Source organism: Lycium ferocissimum, chromosome 11 (assembly GCF_029784015.1).
Source record: "Lycium ferocissimum isolate CSIRO_LF1 chromosome 11, AGI_CSIRO_Lferr_CH_V1, whole genome shotgun sequence".
Taxonomy (NCBI): Eukaryota; Viridiplantae; Streptophyta; class Magnoliopsida; order Solanales; family Solanaceae; genus Lycium; species Lycium ferocissimum.
Window position 1 is genome coordinate 32004463 of NC_081352.1, and position 16845 is coordinate 32021307.

A 16845-nucleotide genomic window follows, 5' to 3' on the forward strand; every position below is an offset into this window, starting at 1 on the left:
AGATATGAATTTTTACAATTTTTTTCCTATCTATTTTTTTTTTGAATTAGATTCTCTTGAGTAGGATCTGAATATTCTACTAATGTTCGTAATTGCATTTTTAAAATTTTTGTTTTAGTTGAGATTGATTTGGTCTACTTCTAATAAATGTAAAATCTCAGTCTCATAAAAAAATTGCAATAAAAATTCAACATTGGAGACTTGAGTGAATGCTGCATATGAAATAGATAAAAATGAAAAAAAATTCTCTTGAGAAAAATGCATGAAATCAAATCTCATAAGATGTGTTGTCAAAACACAAAAATCATTTCAGATAGAACAAAATTGTGTTTGGACAAATGCAAATTCAACAACACATTCGAATTATTAATGAAGAAAAACAAAAAGGAAAAAGAGGGTTTGGAGTGGTGGACCCCTTTACTTGAGAGGAAAAGAAAAAGGAAAGTAGGTAGCTAGCGGGGGCGTCGATAGAGGGGGAGATTGACGAAACCCTAGCAACACCAATCTCTCCCAACCACCAAAAAGGATCGTTGCTTTCTCGAAAACATGGTCAGCGCTGCTTATTCAATTCAATTCTCTTCTCTATTTGTATAAAATATATATTTGCTGAGTCTCTGCTTATTTGCAGAACAAGCTAGGAATAGGCCGCCGGGACAAAGTTCAGCAGTTTATCACCATTACTGGCGCAAGGTACCTCAGACAACCTACTTCATTTATTCATCCCGTTTGGGGAAAAACACGTCTAGGTTAACAACTCCCTTGGAAACTGATATGTAAGCATTTATTGTACTAGTTCTCGGCACTACTTTTGTGCTTCATCACGTCTCTTTCCTAAAAGCTGCTTGGCTCTGACTGCCTTGCAGAGCAAACAACAGATACCAATCATATTGCTTGTATCAACAAACAAACTTTGCACAACCGACTTGCATATAACAACAGATTCCATATTCTATGCCAATAACATTAGAAGCTTATCATGGAAATGAATAAATAAATAAAGTGTTGTTCCGTATAAGGGATTCCCACTTTCTCCTTCCTGCTCTAAATAACATGGCCCAGGATTTATGCTCGAAATTAGGTTCTAACAGTACCATTCCATATGAGAAATTATTACTTGATTATCTTCCGGAGATGGGTCAACAATTGGTGGCTAATCTTAACCAAGGTATTCGTCCTCTTAGGTGGCGTTATGCTGAAGGCACAAGACAACTATTAGAATCCGTACAAAACAGATATCGTGGATACAATAACACTGTCATCATAGTTGAAGTATCATAGTTAGTTGCAACTCCTGGTTAGTAAGCTAATTTTATGCTCCTTCATCTGTGGTTGCTTGTGTTACAGACCATTGATTGTATTAAATATCATATAGATGACACAACTATTGTTTGTTTCATTTCTGAAACTTTCCAATAAGAGGGTAACTCGGTAACTCCAATAACTCTAAAGATCCTGAAGCTGGATAAAATCCAGCAAAGTTTTGGCACCCAAGTTTTATAGCAATGGCGTTAATTTTTTAAGAAACATACCGTGTCCTTTTGATGAAGCAATTTCTTTGGTTCTCTTTGGTGCCCATAGCTAGAAAAGTTTTTCTTATTGTTTTTAGTGTTGAAGACATGAGCTTTTAGACAAATATGACTCAGCTAATTAGGCAAGACACAGAAGGGCACACTAACTTTCTGATAAGTTAGATAATTTTATACATGAAAACCAGCATCAAGTTATTGCTGGTGGTGTGAAACAGTTACACCCAAAAGCGGGTCCTCGATGACAGTGAAAAGAGCTGATAAAAATGCAAGCACACTAATTTGAAGTGTTTAGAAAAGTATTTAAATCCTAGTTTGAACATTAATGTATCTAAGAACTGAAGCTAAGTAAAATAAGAGTGCAATTTCATCACCCATTAACCATTCTTAGTACGAAGAAATTGTAAAAGGATTAACTTCACAAACACACACACTGTGTGTGTATATATACACACATTGTGTTGTCCGGACCAAATCGCACGCACTTCGGCTAATTCCACGGGTACCACTACCTTCCATTAGTAAAGGCATCGGGTAACTTTGTTCACCAAGGCTTGAAAATCACCTAGCATTTTTGCAAATACTAGATATAAATTTTGGAATGCCAAGAAAGGTTTAGCATCGTTTAATTGGTCCACATAATAGAAGATAAAGTTCCTTGATGTTATTCTTTTTCGCCCCGGAAGAACTGGGGAAGTGATTAGACACGACATGGCACAACTTCAGGACATGACCCTAGATAGGAAGGTGTGGCGGTCGAGGATTATGGTAGAAGGGTAGTAGGTAGCCGAGTGGTATCACACTTTAGGTGGGAGAGGTAGGGGCTTATTAGTAGTCTTAAATAGTAATTGCGTAATTTCTATTCTTCGATGTGTATTCCTATCGGTTGCGCCTTTGCTTTATATCTTGTTACTTTGCTGTCATATTTTTTGAATCTGCGTCGAATTTCTTTCTTTTATTTTCCTTTCATTTCTTTTCTTTTTTCCTTTTGAGTCGAGGGTCTTTCAGAAATAGCCTCTCTGCCCACAAAGGCAGGGGTAAGGTCTGTGTACATCCTACCCTTCCGAGACTCCACTTGTGGGATTATACTGGGTATGCTGTTGTTGTATTTTATAAGTTATGAATTTCATCCTTCATTTTAGTTTATAAATCTGTGTAACACCCCACTTGAACTATTGAGCTTGTGTGGAAAATCATACGTAGTTTTTAATTTAACTTTAAAGTTTAAAGTGGTTGATTTTTGTTGGAGGATTGTTACTTTCATAATCCTGTCAACTTTAAATATCTAAATTCTGGAAGTGTTTATTCGTCATTTTTTTTTTTGATGAAATAAGATGTTGTATTAGGAAGGCATCAAGTAGATGCAAGTTACACACACAAAAGAATCATGGTTAACTCCTGAGAACAAAAACTTCAATTCTAAATCAGGGAGTTAACCAGAAAGCAAAAATATGGTCTCTAAGCCATATTGATGGAGCTAATGAAGTCTAAAAGGGATAATATGTCATTTACAGGGGATAGATTGCTCCAACTGAAAAGATTAAAAAGACAGAAAGATTTTAAACTACTGCTTGGAGTTGAGATACCATCAAAACATCTGCGATTCCTTTCCTTCCAAATACTCCAAAAGATACATGCAGGAATCATCTGCCAGGTCTTCTTGATGGAACTATTAACTTCTTTTAGGTTCCAACTTTCCACTGCTTCTTTGACATTCTGAGGAATAGACCAGTTGACCAGAGATTGAGATGAACATATTCCATAGAGTTGCTGCCTCTGAACAGTGTAGGAACAAATGATTCGCTGTCTCCAAACTATTGTGACACATGTAGCATCTGTTAACTAGCTCAAACTTCTTCCTATTTAAGTTGTCCGCTGTAAGGATAGCATTTCTGAGGGTAGTCCAGGTGAAACACTTAATCTTAGGAGGCAGTCTAGTCTTCCAAAGTAATTTCCAGGGCCAGAGGTCTGTCCTATCATTAGAGGAGCATAATTTGTTGTAGCCTTCCTTCACTGTGTAGATACCTTTTTCAGACCTGCCCCATTTTATGCTATCTGGTAATTGTGGAGACATTGGGGCCCCTTCCAGAACTCTGGAAAGATCAGTGAGTTCATCAACCTCCCAATGCTGAATGTTCCTCCTAAAGTGAGGTGCCCATATTCCATCTTCTCTATTGAGCCACTGAAGAGTTTGGATCAGAAGCTATTTGGTAGGCAAGAGGATGTGAAATACTAAGTGGTTGATTGTTGAGCCACCTATCCTTCCAAAATTTTACTGAATTTCCATTCCCAATCCTGAAAGACAGTTGCTCGTCACTGGATTCCTTGGGAAACATTGAAGTCATTTATGCTTGAGCAGTTTAAAATTTTTAATTTCCAAAAGTTCTGTGGATTAAGTTGCAATAGTTGTGTACTACATAGTGATAACTCTCCAATCATCCTATTTGTACACAGTGAAAAAGTTGCTCTTCAGGCTTTGAAGGCCAGTGATTGGAATCTTGAAGGAGCATTTGATATATTTTACAGCCAGTCACAAGTCAAGTCATCTGCTGATACAAGGCGGTTGGAGGAGCTTTACAATAGATACAAAGGCAAGCTTAGTATCATACTTCTTTCCTAACTAGATACCACTTTTTGGTTTTGCAATTTATTTGCTTGCTCTTTTGATATCATGAAGTCTTGATATGCGCTGTCAAGAAACAAAAAAGATTTTTGCTATTCTGATTCGACTTTGTTCTTTTATTCAATATTAGTTTTTGTGCACACATGTTGCATGTGTACACTATCATGTCAATGAGTGAAAATATTCACATTAGTTACCAGTTTCCAAAAAAAAAAAAATACTGTAGTCGCATAAATATTATTAAAAATTGTTTGAGTTACAAAATAATAATTAAATGAAAAAGTGTTTGTTATCCCACATCGGTGATAAGGGATCGTTGATCTCTTTATATGGTCTTATGCAACCCCCCCCCCCCCCCCCCCCCGGGGTCTTATATTGTCCACTCTCCAAATGTCCAGTCCCGGGGGGGGGGGGATCCCGCATTGGTGGGATAAGGGATCCTTGGTCTCATTATATGGTCTTGTGCAATCCTCGCCTCATGAACTGGCTTTTGGGGTTGAGTTAGGCCCAATGTCTATTTATCATTCTTGAAAATTAAATGAATGGTGATCCTATTTACCTAACTCAAAAGAAAAAAAAAAAAAAATCCTCCCCATAGAAGTCCTAGGATGCCTTATTATTATTTTGATATGAGGGTTCTGCATTTGTTTTAGAAACCCAGACAAAGTGGCACAAAGTGACATTTAACATAACCATGCTTGCAACCAGGGGTGACAAATTCAGTCCAAACCCATATGACCTGTCCCAACCCCTCCAAGTTTTAATGGGTTGGGCATGGGCTACATTACAAATGGATTATGTTTAGGCACAACCCAATCTTAACCCATGACAACAGCTAGCCCAAACGCAACCCATGAAGCAGCCCAAACTGAACTTGTCACTTTTCAAACTTCAATCCCAATAATTAGAGCTCAACCCAACACATGCATACCAATTTCAATCCCAATAAATGTTATACTTCCTTCCAATCATGTTTGGATATGTTATTCTGTCATCCATCTAGACTATCTAAATATTTACTTGAAGTTTTTGATGTAAAAATTTTTTAGTCGAACATGCATAACATGTAGGCCACCTCTTTAATAACTTTTTTGATCATTACCTCAATAAATTCTAACTTCCTCGTAAATAACGGATATTATACAGATTATAGATTAAAGTATAAAAAATATTTTATGACAATTTGTATCTTACTTTTGAAATAGATCTAGTCCTATTAATGGTAAAATTGGAAAAAAGAAATTAAAAATCGTAACTTAATTATTTTCCTAATTTCTAGCCCATCTTGACCCCGCCCATCTTAGCCCAAGTAGATGTTGGGCAAGGTTGGGTAATCACCCGTTTATTGACCCAACCCATCTTGACCCAAACCGACCATTTGCCACCCCTATTAGTCTTTGAGTAGAAACTTCAATTAAACAATAGCATCCAAAGCACAATATCTAGTTCAATAAGAGTGTAGCAATAAAAATTAGGTGTAAAATTCAGCTGATAGCATTAGCTTTATCTTGATCGGGGGAGAGAACGGAGGAATACCATATGACCCAATATGTCCGACAAGTCGCACTAACAAAGGTATCGAGATAGCCTAGGGGGAAAGAGGAAGTGGGTGTTGGTTTTTGGGGGTGCTTGGGGCTGAAGAAGGGGACAAGGAGCTGATGCTGGTGTCCGGAATAAGAGAAGGGTTTGCACCAAGAAGAAGCGGAGGGGTGTTGGTCAGTGGAAAGATGAGCAGTAATGAGGGATTGGGGTTCTTTTTGTTGGAATGGGTTGCTCCCTTATGTGGATTTTGTATATGTTCCCTAGTGTAGAAATTAAGAGAAAGCAATTTTAGCCTTATAACTACCAATCAAGTACGTAGATTTTGACCTTCACTAAGCATTTTTGAGAATAAATTTGGAAAGCGGACACTATTTGCTAGATATAAAGCTGTATGACTGTAAACAGAACAGCCTAGAGTTTACTAATGTTACTTGAATTTAAAGTAGACTATTTGCATTCACATGCATATTTTACATGTGACTATCATGGAACATGTGGTTTGTGTTTCATGTTGCATTTCTTACTAATTATCATTTTTGTGATGGACATTCTTTTCTTTTGCAGACCCATATTCTGACATGATTTTGGCTGATGGTATTAGCCTCCTCTGCAATGACATTCAGGTGGGTTAGTCTAGTTGGTTAATCTAATGAGTCAAGGGCCGAAGCCTCACACACCACCATCATGATGGACCTTTTGACTGAAACCAAAAAGGCCACTTATTATATTGTTACAGTTTTCAGACAAATTCTATTAAGTGCTTTTTGTGGTTTTAGTTGGTTGTATAATTTTTCCTTTTAAACTTGTTCTAAATTTCAAGTTGTATAACATAATCTCCTACCTATTTTCTGTTAAGTTTATTTCTTATTACGCTTGAGTACATTTTAACTCTTTTGATTTATTGTCAGGTTGATCCTCAGGATATAGTTATGGTATGTGCTATTAACTTTACCCTCTCGTCTAATTTCCTATTTCTATCTCTCCATTCCCTTTTAAGGATTCATTTTGGAGGGAGGATTTGGCTCAAAGAAGATGTTTATCAATAGAATTATTCTGAAGAAGTAATTGCACTGAAGAAACTACCATTTATTATACTTTTACAGTTGTCCATATTGCTATTAAATTTTAAGGTGATACAATTGTCCTTGCCTTAATCAAACCCGATACTTGTTCCCGATTTCTGATGACTTCACAAACAAAAAGATGGTATTGCAGTAAAATTGAAGCCAAACAACCATTTTTTTTTTGAATTAAGATGGTGATCTTTCACTTAATAGATATGTTTTAAATTTCTGTTTTGCTATAATTTATGCAAGTATAAGAGCTTCAAAGACTGAAGATAATAATAGCAATGACAACAACTACAATAGTAATTATAATAACAATTGTAATAATAGTTGTAATAGTGAAGTAATGATAGTATAGTAAATTATAATAACAACAACAAATAATAATCTTAAGAAGAAGAATTACCCCTAGAGTAATTTTCCTCCGATGAATAGGGTGATGCCGGGCACAATGAAAGAGGCTATGCATAGTTGGAATCAGAGGAGGGGGCAGAGAAGATCAAGGGCATGGAGTGTCACCCCTTTAGCAATCATGTGGGTCATTTGGAAAGAGAGAAATAGGAGGGCATTTGAAGGGGTGGAGCAAGATTTTGTAAAGTTGCAAAGTTGTGTGTTATTCTAGCTTCCTTTTAGTGTACTTATGAGGTCCCTATTTGTATAGAGGATTTAGTGGTGTCAATGGTACGGTTCGAGTAGTTATTTTATAAAATTTATTACCATACCAATTTTTCGGTTGGTTTTATTTTGTAAAACCAAAATTAGACTTTTCGAAACTGTCCCATCATCTCGGTTTCTCTTCGGTATAGGCACAGTTCGGTTAATTTTCCGTATTGTTTTTTAGAAAAAGAAGATCGTGTTATATATAATCACTAGTAAAAGTTGAAGCACGATAGACATACTTGTATAGGACTTTGGCAAGAACTCTCTAGGCATTTTTACTGTTTAGAAGTTATTAATCCACGAAAACATGAAAGACGACAAGAATAAAGATTGATTCTACTATTTTACGGTAGTGTAATATTACTGTAAAACAGTGTTAAGCAAAGACAAAAAGTATAATTTAGACCGCACGAGGGGGAAAAAGTCAAGATGAGACTCAAGAACCGAGTCTACTAAGATTTAAGTATTCAATAAGAGAAATTTAAAATCATACGAGAGAAAAGATATCTAATACTTTGTAGCTTTCTATCAAGAACGTTGGAATACCTTGTAGCTTACAACTAGTTACTACTCGAGATGCTAGAACTAACTTAATTTCAATACGAGCATTATAATAGGTTTCAGAGTTGGAACTTTAGGGGCTAATTATGTTGCCGGCTTGTGGTCGTTTTCATCATCCCGAAATTCATCATCCGGAACCCAAGGCAAAATTTTTAATATTTTATTATATTTAAATTTAATATATAAAATATATTTTACACATATAAACTTATTCGGTACGGTTCGGTATTTTTATAAAATTAAAAAGCAACCTAATTATTCGGTACGATTATAAATTTATATAAATACCGTTGGTTTTATTAAAAGAAACCTAAAAATCGGTACGGTTAGGTTGGTTAAGTCGGTTTTTTGAAAACCATTGACACGGATGGGATCTCTTTTGTTGAGAATCATATTTTGGTGTAGATTCTCTTCTTTTGGTATACGGGGACTTCCCATTTGTTAATAAAATACTTACCTTATTAAAAAAAAGTAATTGTCTCGCCTATTCCAAATAAGTAAGAAAAGCAGAGAAAGATAAAAGGGATTTTTTTATTTTTTTTAGGAGTTGCCTGATATTTGATTGACATAAAAGATTGAATTCAATTACAGTTGGTTCTTTCATGGCACATGAAAGCTGCAACTATGTGTGAATTCTCAAAGCAGGAGTTCATTGGTGGATTACAATCTCTCGGGTAAGCCTAGGTTAAGACCTGTGGACTTCTATAATATTATCTTTTTTACTCTCTCAACTACAAATGTTAAATGTTTGATCTAATGAAAGCTGTCTCCTGAATAGCAGAATAGATTCATTGGACAAGCTCAGAGAAAAGTTGCCATTTATGCGTTCAGAGATGAGAGATGAACGTATGTGATGACAAGGAATTCTCCTTGTGTTGTCAAAGAAGTTTTTGCCTCTTTTTAATAATTTCTTTTATCAACTCTAAATCTGGATACAGGCTCTTTGAACATTTGATTTGATTTAATCAGATGAAAAGTTCCTGACTTCTAATTTTTTATTTACTTTGTTCAGATAAATTCCGAGAGATTTACAACTTTGCTTTCAGCTGGGCAAAGGAGAAGGTTTGTCTTCCTGATCACTCACCTTTCCCTCGCTAATTCAAAGGCCTTTTGTGTTTTTGCTTGTTCGAATTGATCAATATGAATTAAGAATATTTAGGCTTCCCCTTCCTTTTTTAGTCCCTCTTTTGTGCATTCATTTCATTTTGTTAAATACCTGTGATACTGATAATGGTGTCTAGGAAACAGCAACTACTCACTTGTTTAATGACCATTTTAAAGTTTTTCCTTTTCTTTTCTTTTTCCTGTTTTCAGTTAAAACCAACATCCAATCTAAGTTTCTTAATTTTGTACCACAATACTGGAGGTATTTAAGCCTGTATACTACTTACTCTAATAAATGAATAGTCGTATTGCAAAAGCTACTTAGGCGTCTTAGCTTGTACCAAGCATCTTTAGGTATGATTGCTTTTAACTCTTGATGCGGGGTCAGAGGCATAAGAGAATCTAAAACGAACCAACCATCTTTTTAAGGCTGTCACAATTCTCCAATGGTTTTGAATTCCAAAGGAAAATTGTCATTAACACACATGGCTTTACTAGTTCTTTATTTTCTTTTTCCTTCTTTTTGTGAGAAAAGTCCCAAAATAAGATCTACTTCTTTGAAAGTGCCTTAAAAGTTTTTTTTTTTGACAATGTACTGCCTTAAAAGTTTTAAATGTTATCAGTGCATGCCAGCCCAAGACAAAGCAACGGCGAAAAATGACTTTTGGTAAAATTTAAAGATCATGTCCTACTAGTAAACCAAGAAAAAGTATAAAGGTTTGGTTACTCAACTATCATTCCCTTAAGCTCTTGGATGAAAAACTCATTAATACTTGGCAGAATTCAGAAGACAGAAACTGATAGTTGTCTTTTTAATGTCATCTGAAGTTAGTAATTGGAGCCCTGGATGGATTATCTGTAAATTCTTTTTCCAATGTTTTTTTGGCAGGAGAAGCTGGATAGGTATCCAAGTTTAGCAGATGTGTCCCATACCTTTTGTCATTTTAACCCACTTTGTTTTTGCTTTGTGAAGATGTTTATTCTACTTAACATATTTCAATTCCGGGTGATGTGATATGCAATGAGGTATATGCTGGCGCATGAGATTTGCAGGTTTAATAGATGAGGAATAGTGCTGCCTGTCTATGAATTTTTCTGTTTATCTTAATGATGATATAGGGGGAAATGGAAAACAACTATTGATCAGTCAAGAGATGCTTACAAAAGTGCTCATGTTTGCAGTCATATGCGTAAAGAAAGAAACTGTATAAAGTTAAAACAACTCTTTACAGATAGCTGAGATGATCAAAACTGCAAAATGAAACTTTTTAAATCCAATTTGCAGCAGCTATTTATGTTTTCTGCTCTTCTTTGCTTTGTATTAGTTATACATACTGCTTTCTTAAACCAGGAAGCTCTCAATATCTAGATAATGTCTAAATTGTTAGTCATGGTTTTGGGAGGAGAAGTTCTGAAGTTTCTCCAGTTTGCCTTTGTAATCTTACTTTTTTTATTGGAAGGGAGTGGAGTACAATTGTCATTTTTAGATATGAACCTCAATGTATTTTTTTGATAATGGTGAGGTATTATTGATGTAACAAAAGCACTAAGAAAGTGATTCAGACACACTTATGTCGTCTTCTTAAATTTCAGGGTCAGAAATCATTGGCCTTGGACACGGCTATTGGGATGTGGCAGTTGCTGTTTGCAGAAAAGCAGTGGCCATTGGTTGATCATTGGTGTCAATTTCTACAGGTTGTTGAAAGAACAAGAAGTGCTGAATTTTGTATATTTCTTCACTGGTTTCTGTTTGCGTCACGTACATGTCTCTAAATGATTTCTCTCTCTTCACCTTTGGTCTTTATTGCCACCAACTTAAACTAATCTGCTCTTAGAAGTGATTATAGGCTTAAAGAGGAAGCTATAACTCATCTCTACTCCTTATTTTGATCTGCCATGTAATTCAGGCAAGGCACAACAAGGCTATTTCACGGGATACTTGGTCTCAGCTACTGGAATTTGCAAGGGTAAGTTACTCTTCATCTACTTTAGAGTTTTACCTTTTGAACTCACCCACTTTCCATCTCTCGCTGCTGTCTTTATGTTAAAAGTTTTACATCAGTATATATTACGTAAATTGACATTTGTGATTATCAATGCAGAATGTGGACCCTGCATTATCAAATTATGATGCTGAAGGAGCTTGGCCATATCTTATAGATGAATTTGTTGAGTACTTGACTGAAAATGGTATTGTCCAAATTGGTCAAATGAGTGATTGGAGCCAGAAATGCTGATGTTTTGCCGCAGTTGCTACCGTCCTTTGTAACATTATTGTTTGGTGTTTGAACTGTTTCCAGTTTTCAAGAACAAATTCATGTACAAAGTATGCGAGGAAAGGACTACTCTAAATGCAAAGTTATTGTTGACTTGATTTGGATTTCTTGGACAAATTAAACACTTGTACATGGGAGCCAATCATTTGAGCCCCAGGAGAAGCAAAAAATGGAGGAGCCTATGTTATTTCCTGACACTTGTCTAACAATGTAAGAATCTCATGCTAACTTCCACAGTCTGTTATTTGTCTCCTCTGGTTGATCATCCAAAAAAGAAAGCAACAAAAAGGAAATGAGTTGCTACCCGATCACTAGGTACCTCTCCAATGCGGAATATGTTGTTTGAATGGTTGAACGACATTACCTGCTTCAAACTCTGCTTAGGAGTTGTGAGTAATGGTCGGCGTTGCCCTTCGGCTTGTTTGACCTTGCGAAGCCCCATGTGTGTCAACTGCCACCTCCTTGGTAAGAATACTTGCCGGTCAAATTCTGAAATACTCTCCAAATATCTCTCTCTTCAAAGTAATGAATGCATATTCTCCCAATAATAATATTCTTGCCATGTGATTCTCCCAATAATAATACCATTTTAATGTTAAATGTTTTAATCTTAAGGACTTGTAAGGTAGATACCAGAATTACCTATACGTGAAATACAAGTTCTTTTTCCCATTTCTAGAACCAGTTGCTTACAATTTGGCGAGGCACCGCCGCTCTCATTGGGCAATCACCACAAGTGCAGGCTGAGAACTCGTTCTACATACAGAGCACCAAAAAGAAGTATATAGAGCAAGTTAAAGTGCCAAAGTTTAGAGATCATCGTAGAATTGAATCTCCTGGTCCCTCTTTTCAGCTGACAGGTACACAAGCAAGCGATGACAACAACAAACGATGTCCAGGAAGAGAAGAATATGCTGTACTGCTTCTTTGGAGCAGAGCCAGTCAGAATGAAAGGGCCACCCAAGGCAATCCTAATAACTAAAAACTTATCAGGTGGAAGGTCGACTCTTTATGAGAGTGGAGGCTAATATGCATGTATTTAACCAATCAACTCTGCATTCTGATGAAACAAAAAGTATAATCAAAATGGATATCCCTATTCAATCATTCACGTATTCTCTTCATTATTTTGAACCCAATTGCACTCTGAATTGAAAGCTATCCTAACCAAGACGGTGCGTTAACACACTTCATAGCTATGTCAAATACAACTGTTGTTTGCACTAAATATTGCGACATCAGCTGGCTTTTATTCCTGTATTTCATTTGGTCGCTGCAACCAATGCCACTTGCTCTATGAGGTCCTATACTCGATTACTGCAGAATAAACATGTCCAGGAGAATAATTTTAACGATTATGTGATACCACAAGATTACAATAAGTTTCTCTGCATTTTTTTATTTCCAACTAATTTTTCTTTCTCGGAATTGGGGATCGCGGCTGCAAGGGAGCGGGGATTTGCTGGTTCAAAGAAAAAGAGCATACATGTAAGCTCAATCATTGTCATACCAGGATACAAGCTTCATGAAGGATTCACTCAGGCCAATGCCAGCTTTGGCATCAAATATGCTTGACAACAACAACAACAACAACATACCCAGTGTAATCCCACAAGTGGGGTCTGGGGAGGTTAAGATGTACGCAAATCTTATCTCAACCTTTATGGGGTGGAGAGGTTGTTTCCGATAGACCCTCGGCTCAAAAGAAACGAAGTCAATCCAGGGTTGCAAGAGAAATAAGACAACAATATACCAAGAGACCAAACAAATGAAGCAACACATCGTACTATACACAAAAGGTTAAAGATTTACACGATACCAAAATAATACTACTAAGGCAAGGAGAGAAGGAGATGGAAAAGCTATACCCCCACACACCCCTCTCCCGGGTCTCTCAACACATCTGACGTCGCTACAAAAAATGTAATACCTAATTCTCGACCTCCAAATCTTCCTATATAAGGATGTCCTCAGTCAGCTGAAGCTGTGCCATATCCTGTCTAATCAAACGCAGCATTTATTCATTCGTACATGGTCCAAAAATTAACTCTATTTGCAACGCACCCTCACAATTAAAATCCTATTAAGAGTGGTTGCCCTCTAGTACTTCTCATACGTTCGTGCTGTCCAAAAGAATGGCAGATTCACAGTAATCTCATTAAATTTTTTCTCCTTGTTCAAGTTCAATATATTTTTTCACATCAACTTGTTCAAGTGTAGATATTTACATAAATTTAACCAAGAACTACTTCGATGCTATTTCAAGTGTGTTTGAGGTTGAGAGAGAACAATGTGCAAATCTACCTGGAGTAACTGACAAAATCATTTGAGGCAACATCCTCATCAGCGTAACCTAAAATGCCCTTCAGTGAACCCTCTGATGGCAAAGAATAAGCACCAAATTAAGACAAAGCAGCCAAGTTAAACTGCAGGCGGAGTCGTAAATTTATAGTACAGCTGTGGAAGGCAGGCATACTTTATGGCTTCTTTCACATCACCTTATGAAACACTCTTCTCTAGCCGACAAGTCCACAACGGAGACATTAGGTGTTGGAACACGAAAAGCCATTCCAGTGAGCTTTCTATTAAGTTCAGGAAGAGCCTTTCCGACAGCCTACCATTCAAATGGCCTGATACTATTACATCACAACTAACATACACCACCCAAAACGAGAGAGAGAGAAAGAGAGCAGCAAATACAGCTCTCCTGTATCTATTTAGTACCTTTGCATCGCCAGTTGAACCAGGGACAATGTTCTGCCCGGCACCACGGCCTCCTCGCCAATCCTTCATGGAAGGACCATCAACAGTCTTTTGTGTTGCTGAAGATAGCAACTTGCATTTTCAGAAAAGGGAAAATGAAAACAAGAAGAGTTATATATGTATAAGAAAGAGAGACAGACCTGTAGTTGCATGCACAGTTGTCATGAAACCCTCAACAATACCAAACTCCTCAGTAATCACAACAGCAACATCCATAAAGATGCAATATTTCCTTTAGAAGGGCAGAACAAAACCTGCTTTAATGCAGAACAAAACTCTGTAGATTCATGTAGTGTATTTTTACCATTTACTTAGCATCAATAAATGGGTCATTAACTGCTACAACATGAATATCATCCCTAGATGTTGCAACTCGTAACACTAGTCTCCCAATGCGGCCAAAACCAGCCAGTTTGAACATGTATATTAGTATAACTATACAATGACTTTCTGACAAGTTGATACAAGATATGTGACTATCCATGATGGGGAATCACATAATCATGACCTTCTACTAAGAATGAAGAAAGTTAAAGAAGCATATGATCACATTAGAAGCCAATAAAAGTTTTAAAAGGGTATGAGATAAGTTAAGGAGTATTAGTTGTGATGATGAGAGAAAGACAAGCAAGAGACTTCACAGCTCACTATACTTTTAAAAGTAATGGGTCCAGAATCTAATATTTTGCTGAAATTTTGTTGTTTTATATTATATGTATTGGGTTTTGTTGAACAAGGATACATCTGCCACGGACAACATTGACTTCCTACTGAGAATGAAGTAAGCGATTCATTCACAAGCAACAACAACAACATACCCAATGAATCCCACAATGTTGGGGTGGGAGAGAAAGAGTGTCTTAGACCACCACACCTTAGGTAGGGAGGCTGTTCCCTAAGACCCTCGGCTCAAGAAAAGGCATAGAAAGATTAGACACGGGCGAAACAATTCAAAGCAATTATGAAAAATGAAAACAACGAAAGTGAATAAGCCATGATAAACCATTCTCGTGCAAATACAATACTCGCAGAAATCAAGGGACAAAAAACTAAAGATCAATGCAATTACTGTAAGAAAGGATAAACGCGACTACCTACTAAACTTTCTACCCCGATACGATGATCCTCCATACCTCCTATCGAAGGTCATGTCCCCGATGCATCGAGATACCCATGTCACAGTAATCACCTCTCCCCAATACTTCTTCGGCCTACCTCTACCTCTTCTGAAACCGTCCATAGCCAGCCTCGCGATTCATTCACAAGAATGAAATTAAAACTAAAGCAGCGTATATACCATTACTTCCGATCCTGGTGTTCCCACTGTCAATCCGTGATTCTGAACAAATTTAAAAATAGGTATGAGCAATGAAATACAAATTTAAAAAGTGAAATCAAGTCTTAGAGGTGGAATTAATAAGGAGACTAACTTGGCAATTGGGTTGCAGTAGCTCTAGTGGGTTGAATGCTGTTATCTCCAGATGTTCTGTGCGGGGGATAATATAGTAATATATATATGGACGTCAGCAGCAACAGAAGAAAAACAAATCTCACAGCTAAGGGAAAAGAAGAAGAAGGGTTTATTGATCATGAAGGAAAACACAGAATCCATAAGAACACATAGTTCTTCCAAGATTCATATATTTGTTTCACTAGTCGACAATATAATCACATGTATAAACACGAAATTAACCGTAAAGTTCCCTGTCTAAGTCGTACCTATTACAAAAGATTATTTCAGTATTCGGTGAAGATTGCTTTTGTCCTTCTGATGAATCTATCACCGTAGTTAGTTCTTCACGGAGAAAGAAGGAGTTTTTTTCTATTTTGGAATAAAGGAAGGAAAGTTTTTTTTTTTTTTCAGAAGTGAGAAGTTCTTTCCTGCAGAACCGGTACTTTCTCTAACAGTTATGTCCTTTCCTTTTTAACTTAAATTAGATATATTTGTTTTTTATATGGATCCGGGTTGGCCGGTGACCCGAATGTAATTCCTTCATATCAAACTGTAGAGAGGAAAAATGGAGTGAGGAGGCAGCATATTCTCCGAAGCTAGACTGGAATTTGAGAGAGTTAGCATTAATGTGATGAAGGCTAGCACATGATGATGATACCTGGAAAAAAAAGAGGATGAAACATCGATCAGACTTGACACAGATATATCAAGTTTTATTGGATCGTAAACAAAAAGGCAATTCAGCAAATAAAAATCTAACTCTTAGAAAGCATAGTTTTGACGAGTACGTACCTGGGACAAAAGGTGGCTTATAGAGACAGTGAAAGGAACAGCAAAGTGTTGTCAATTGTCATACTCATAACGTACTTTGCTCTTTTAAGAAATAGATAGACCAACAAATCATTTTTGTCGTCTTCTAGCTTCAAGGCTCAAGCCAGTGGCCACGTACGCTTTTCCTGTTCCCTTTGAGCACCACCGTTTTCCCTTCTTTTCCACGTCATATGTGGCATTTCATTTCACCCAACTTCTCAAGTTAGATTCTTTATATTATTATCTCTATGCAAGTTTTAAAACAAGTAATAGGCTAAATTAAGGTAAACATTTTATAATATTATTCAAATGCATTTTTAAGTCAAATACTTATATTACTACAATTAAAATCCAATATTATCGTTCTTACTTTTTGAAATCAAGTAGTACATTTGAACTCCTCATGTAACACAAATGCACGTTTGTCTAAATCAGGGGCGGACCTATGTATTTAATTCGT

At 36.6% G+C, this 16845-nt stretch overlaps 2 protein-coding genes, 1 long non-coding RNA gene and 1 pseudogene across 4 annotated transcripts in view; 2 read left to right on the top strand and 2 right to left on the bottom strand.

Moving 5' to 3' along the window:
• LOC132037924 (peroxisomal 2,4-dienoyl-CoA reductase [(3E)-enoyl-CoA-producing]) overlaps window positions 1-16845 on the top strand; it is an 82131-nt gene that overhangs the window by 29852 nt on the left and 35434 nt on the right. The window lies entirely within an intron of this gene.
• Window positions 386-11554, top strand: LOC132037308 (uncharacterized). Of its 2 annotated transcripts, none has more exons than XM_059427804.1 (11): window positions 386-549; window positions 629-690; window positions 3981-4117; window positions 6256-6314; window positions 6600-6623; window positions 8571-8653; window positions 8758-8825; window positions 8992-9041; window positions 10677-10778; window positions 10991-11050; window positions 11186-11554. In XM_059427804.1, exons 1-11 carry the CDS (start codon window positions 547-549, stop codon window positions 11318-11320), a joined length of 783 nt encoding a protein of 260 aa, XP_059283787.1. In that variant the 5' UTR covers window positions 386-546; the 3' UTR covers window positions 11321-11554. The 2 variants fall into 2 exon arrangements, with proteins under 2 accessions (XP_059283787.1, XP_059283788.1); XM_059427805.1 differs by having other exon boundaries at window positions 387-549; window positions 8761-8825.
• Window positions 12369-14326, bottom strand: LOC132037309 (glyceraldehyde-3-phosphate dehydrogenase GAPCP2, chloroplastic-like; annotated as a pseudogene).
• Window positions 15311-16575, bottom strand: LOC132037310 (uncharacterized). The gene is made up of 3 exons (XR_009409831.1): window positions 15842-16575; window positions 15553-15608; window positions 15311-15461 (listed from the first exon to the last, which is right to left on the bottom strand). It is a non-coding gene; the product is annotated as an uncharacterized LOC132037310 (long non-coding RNA).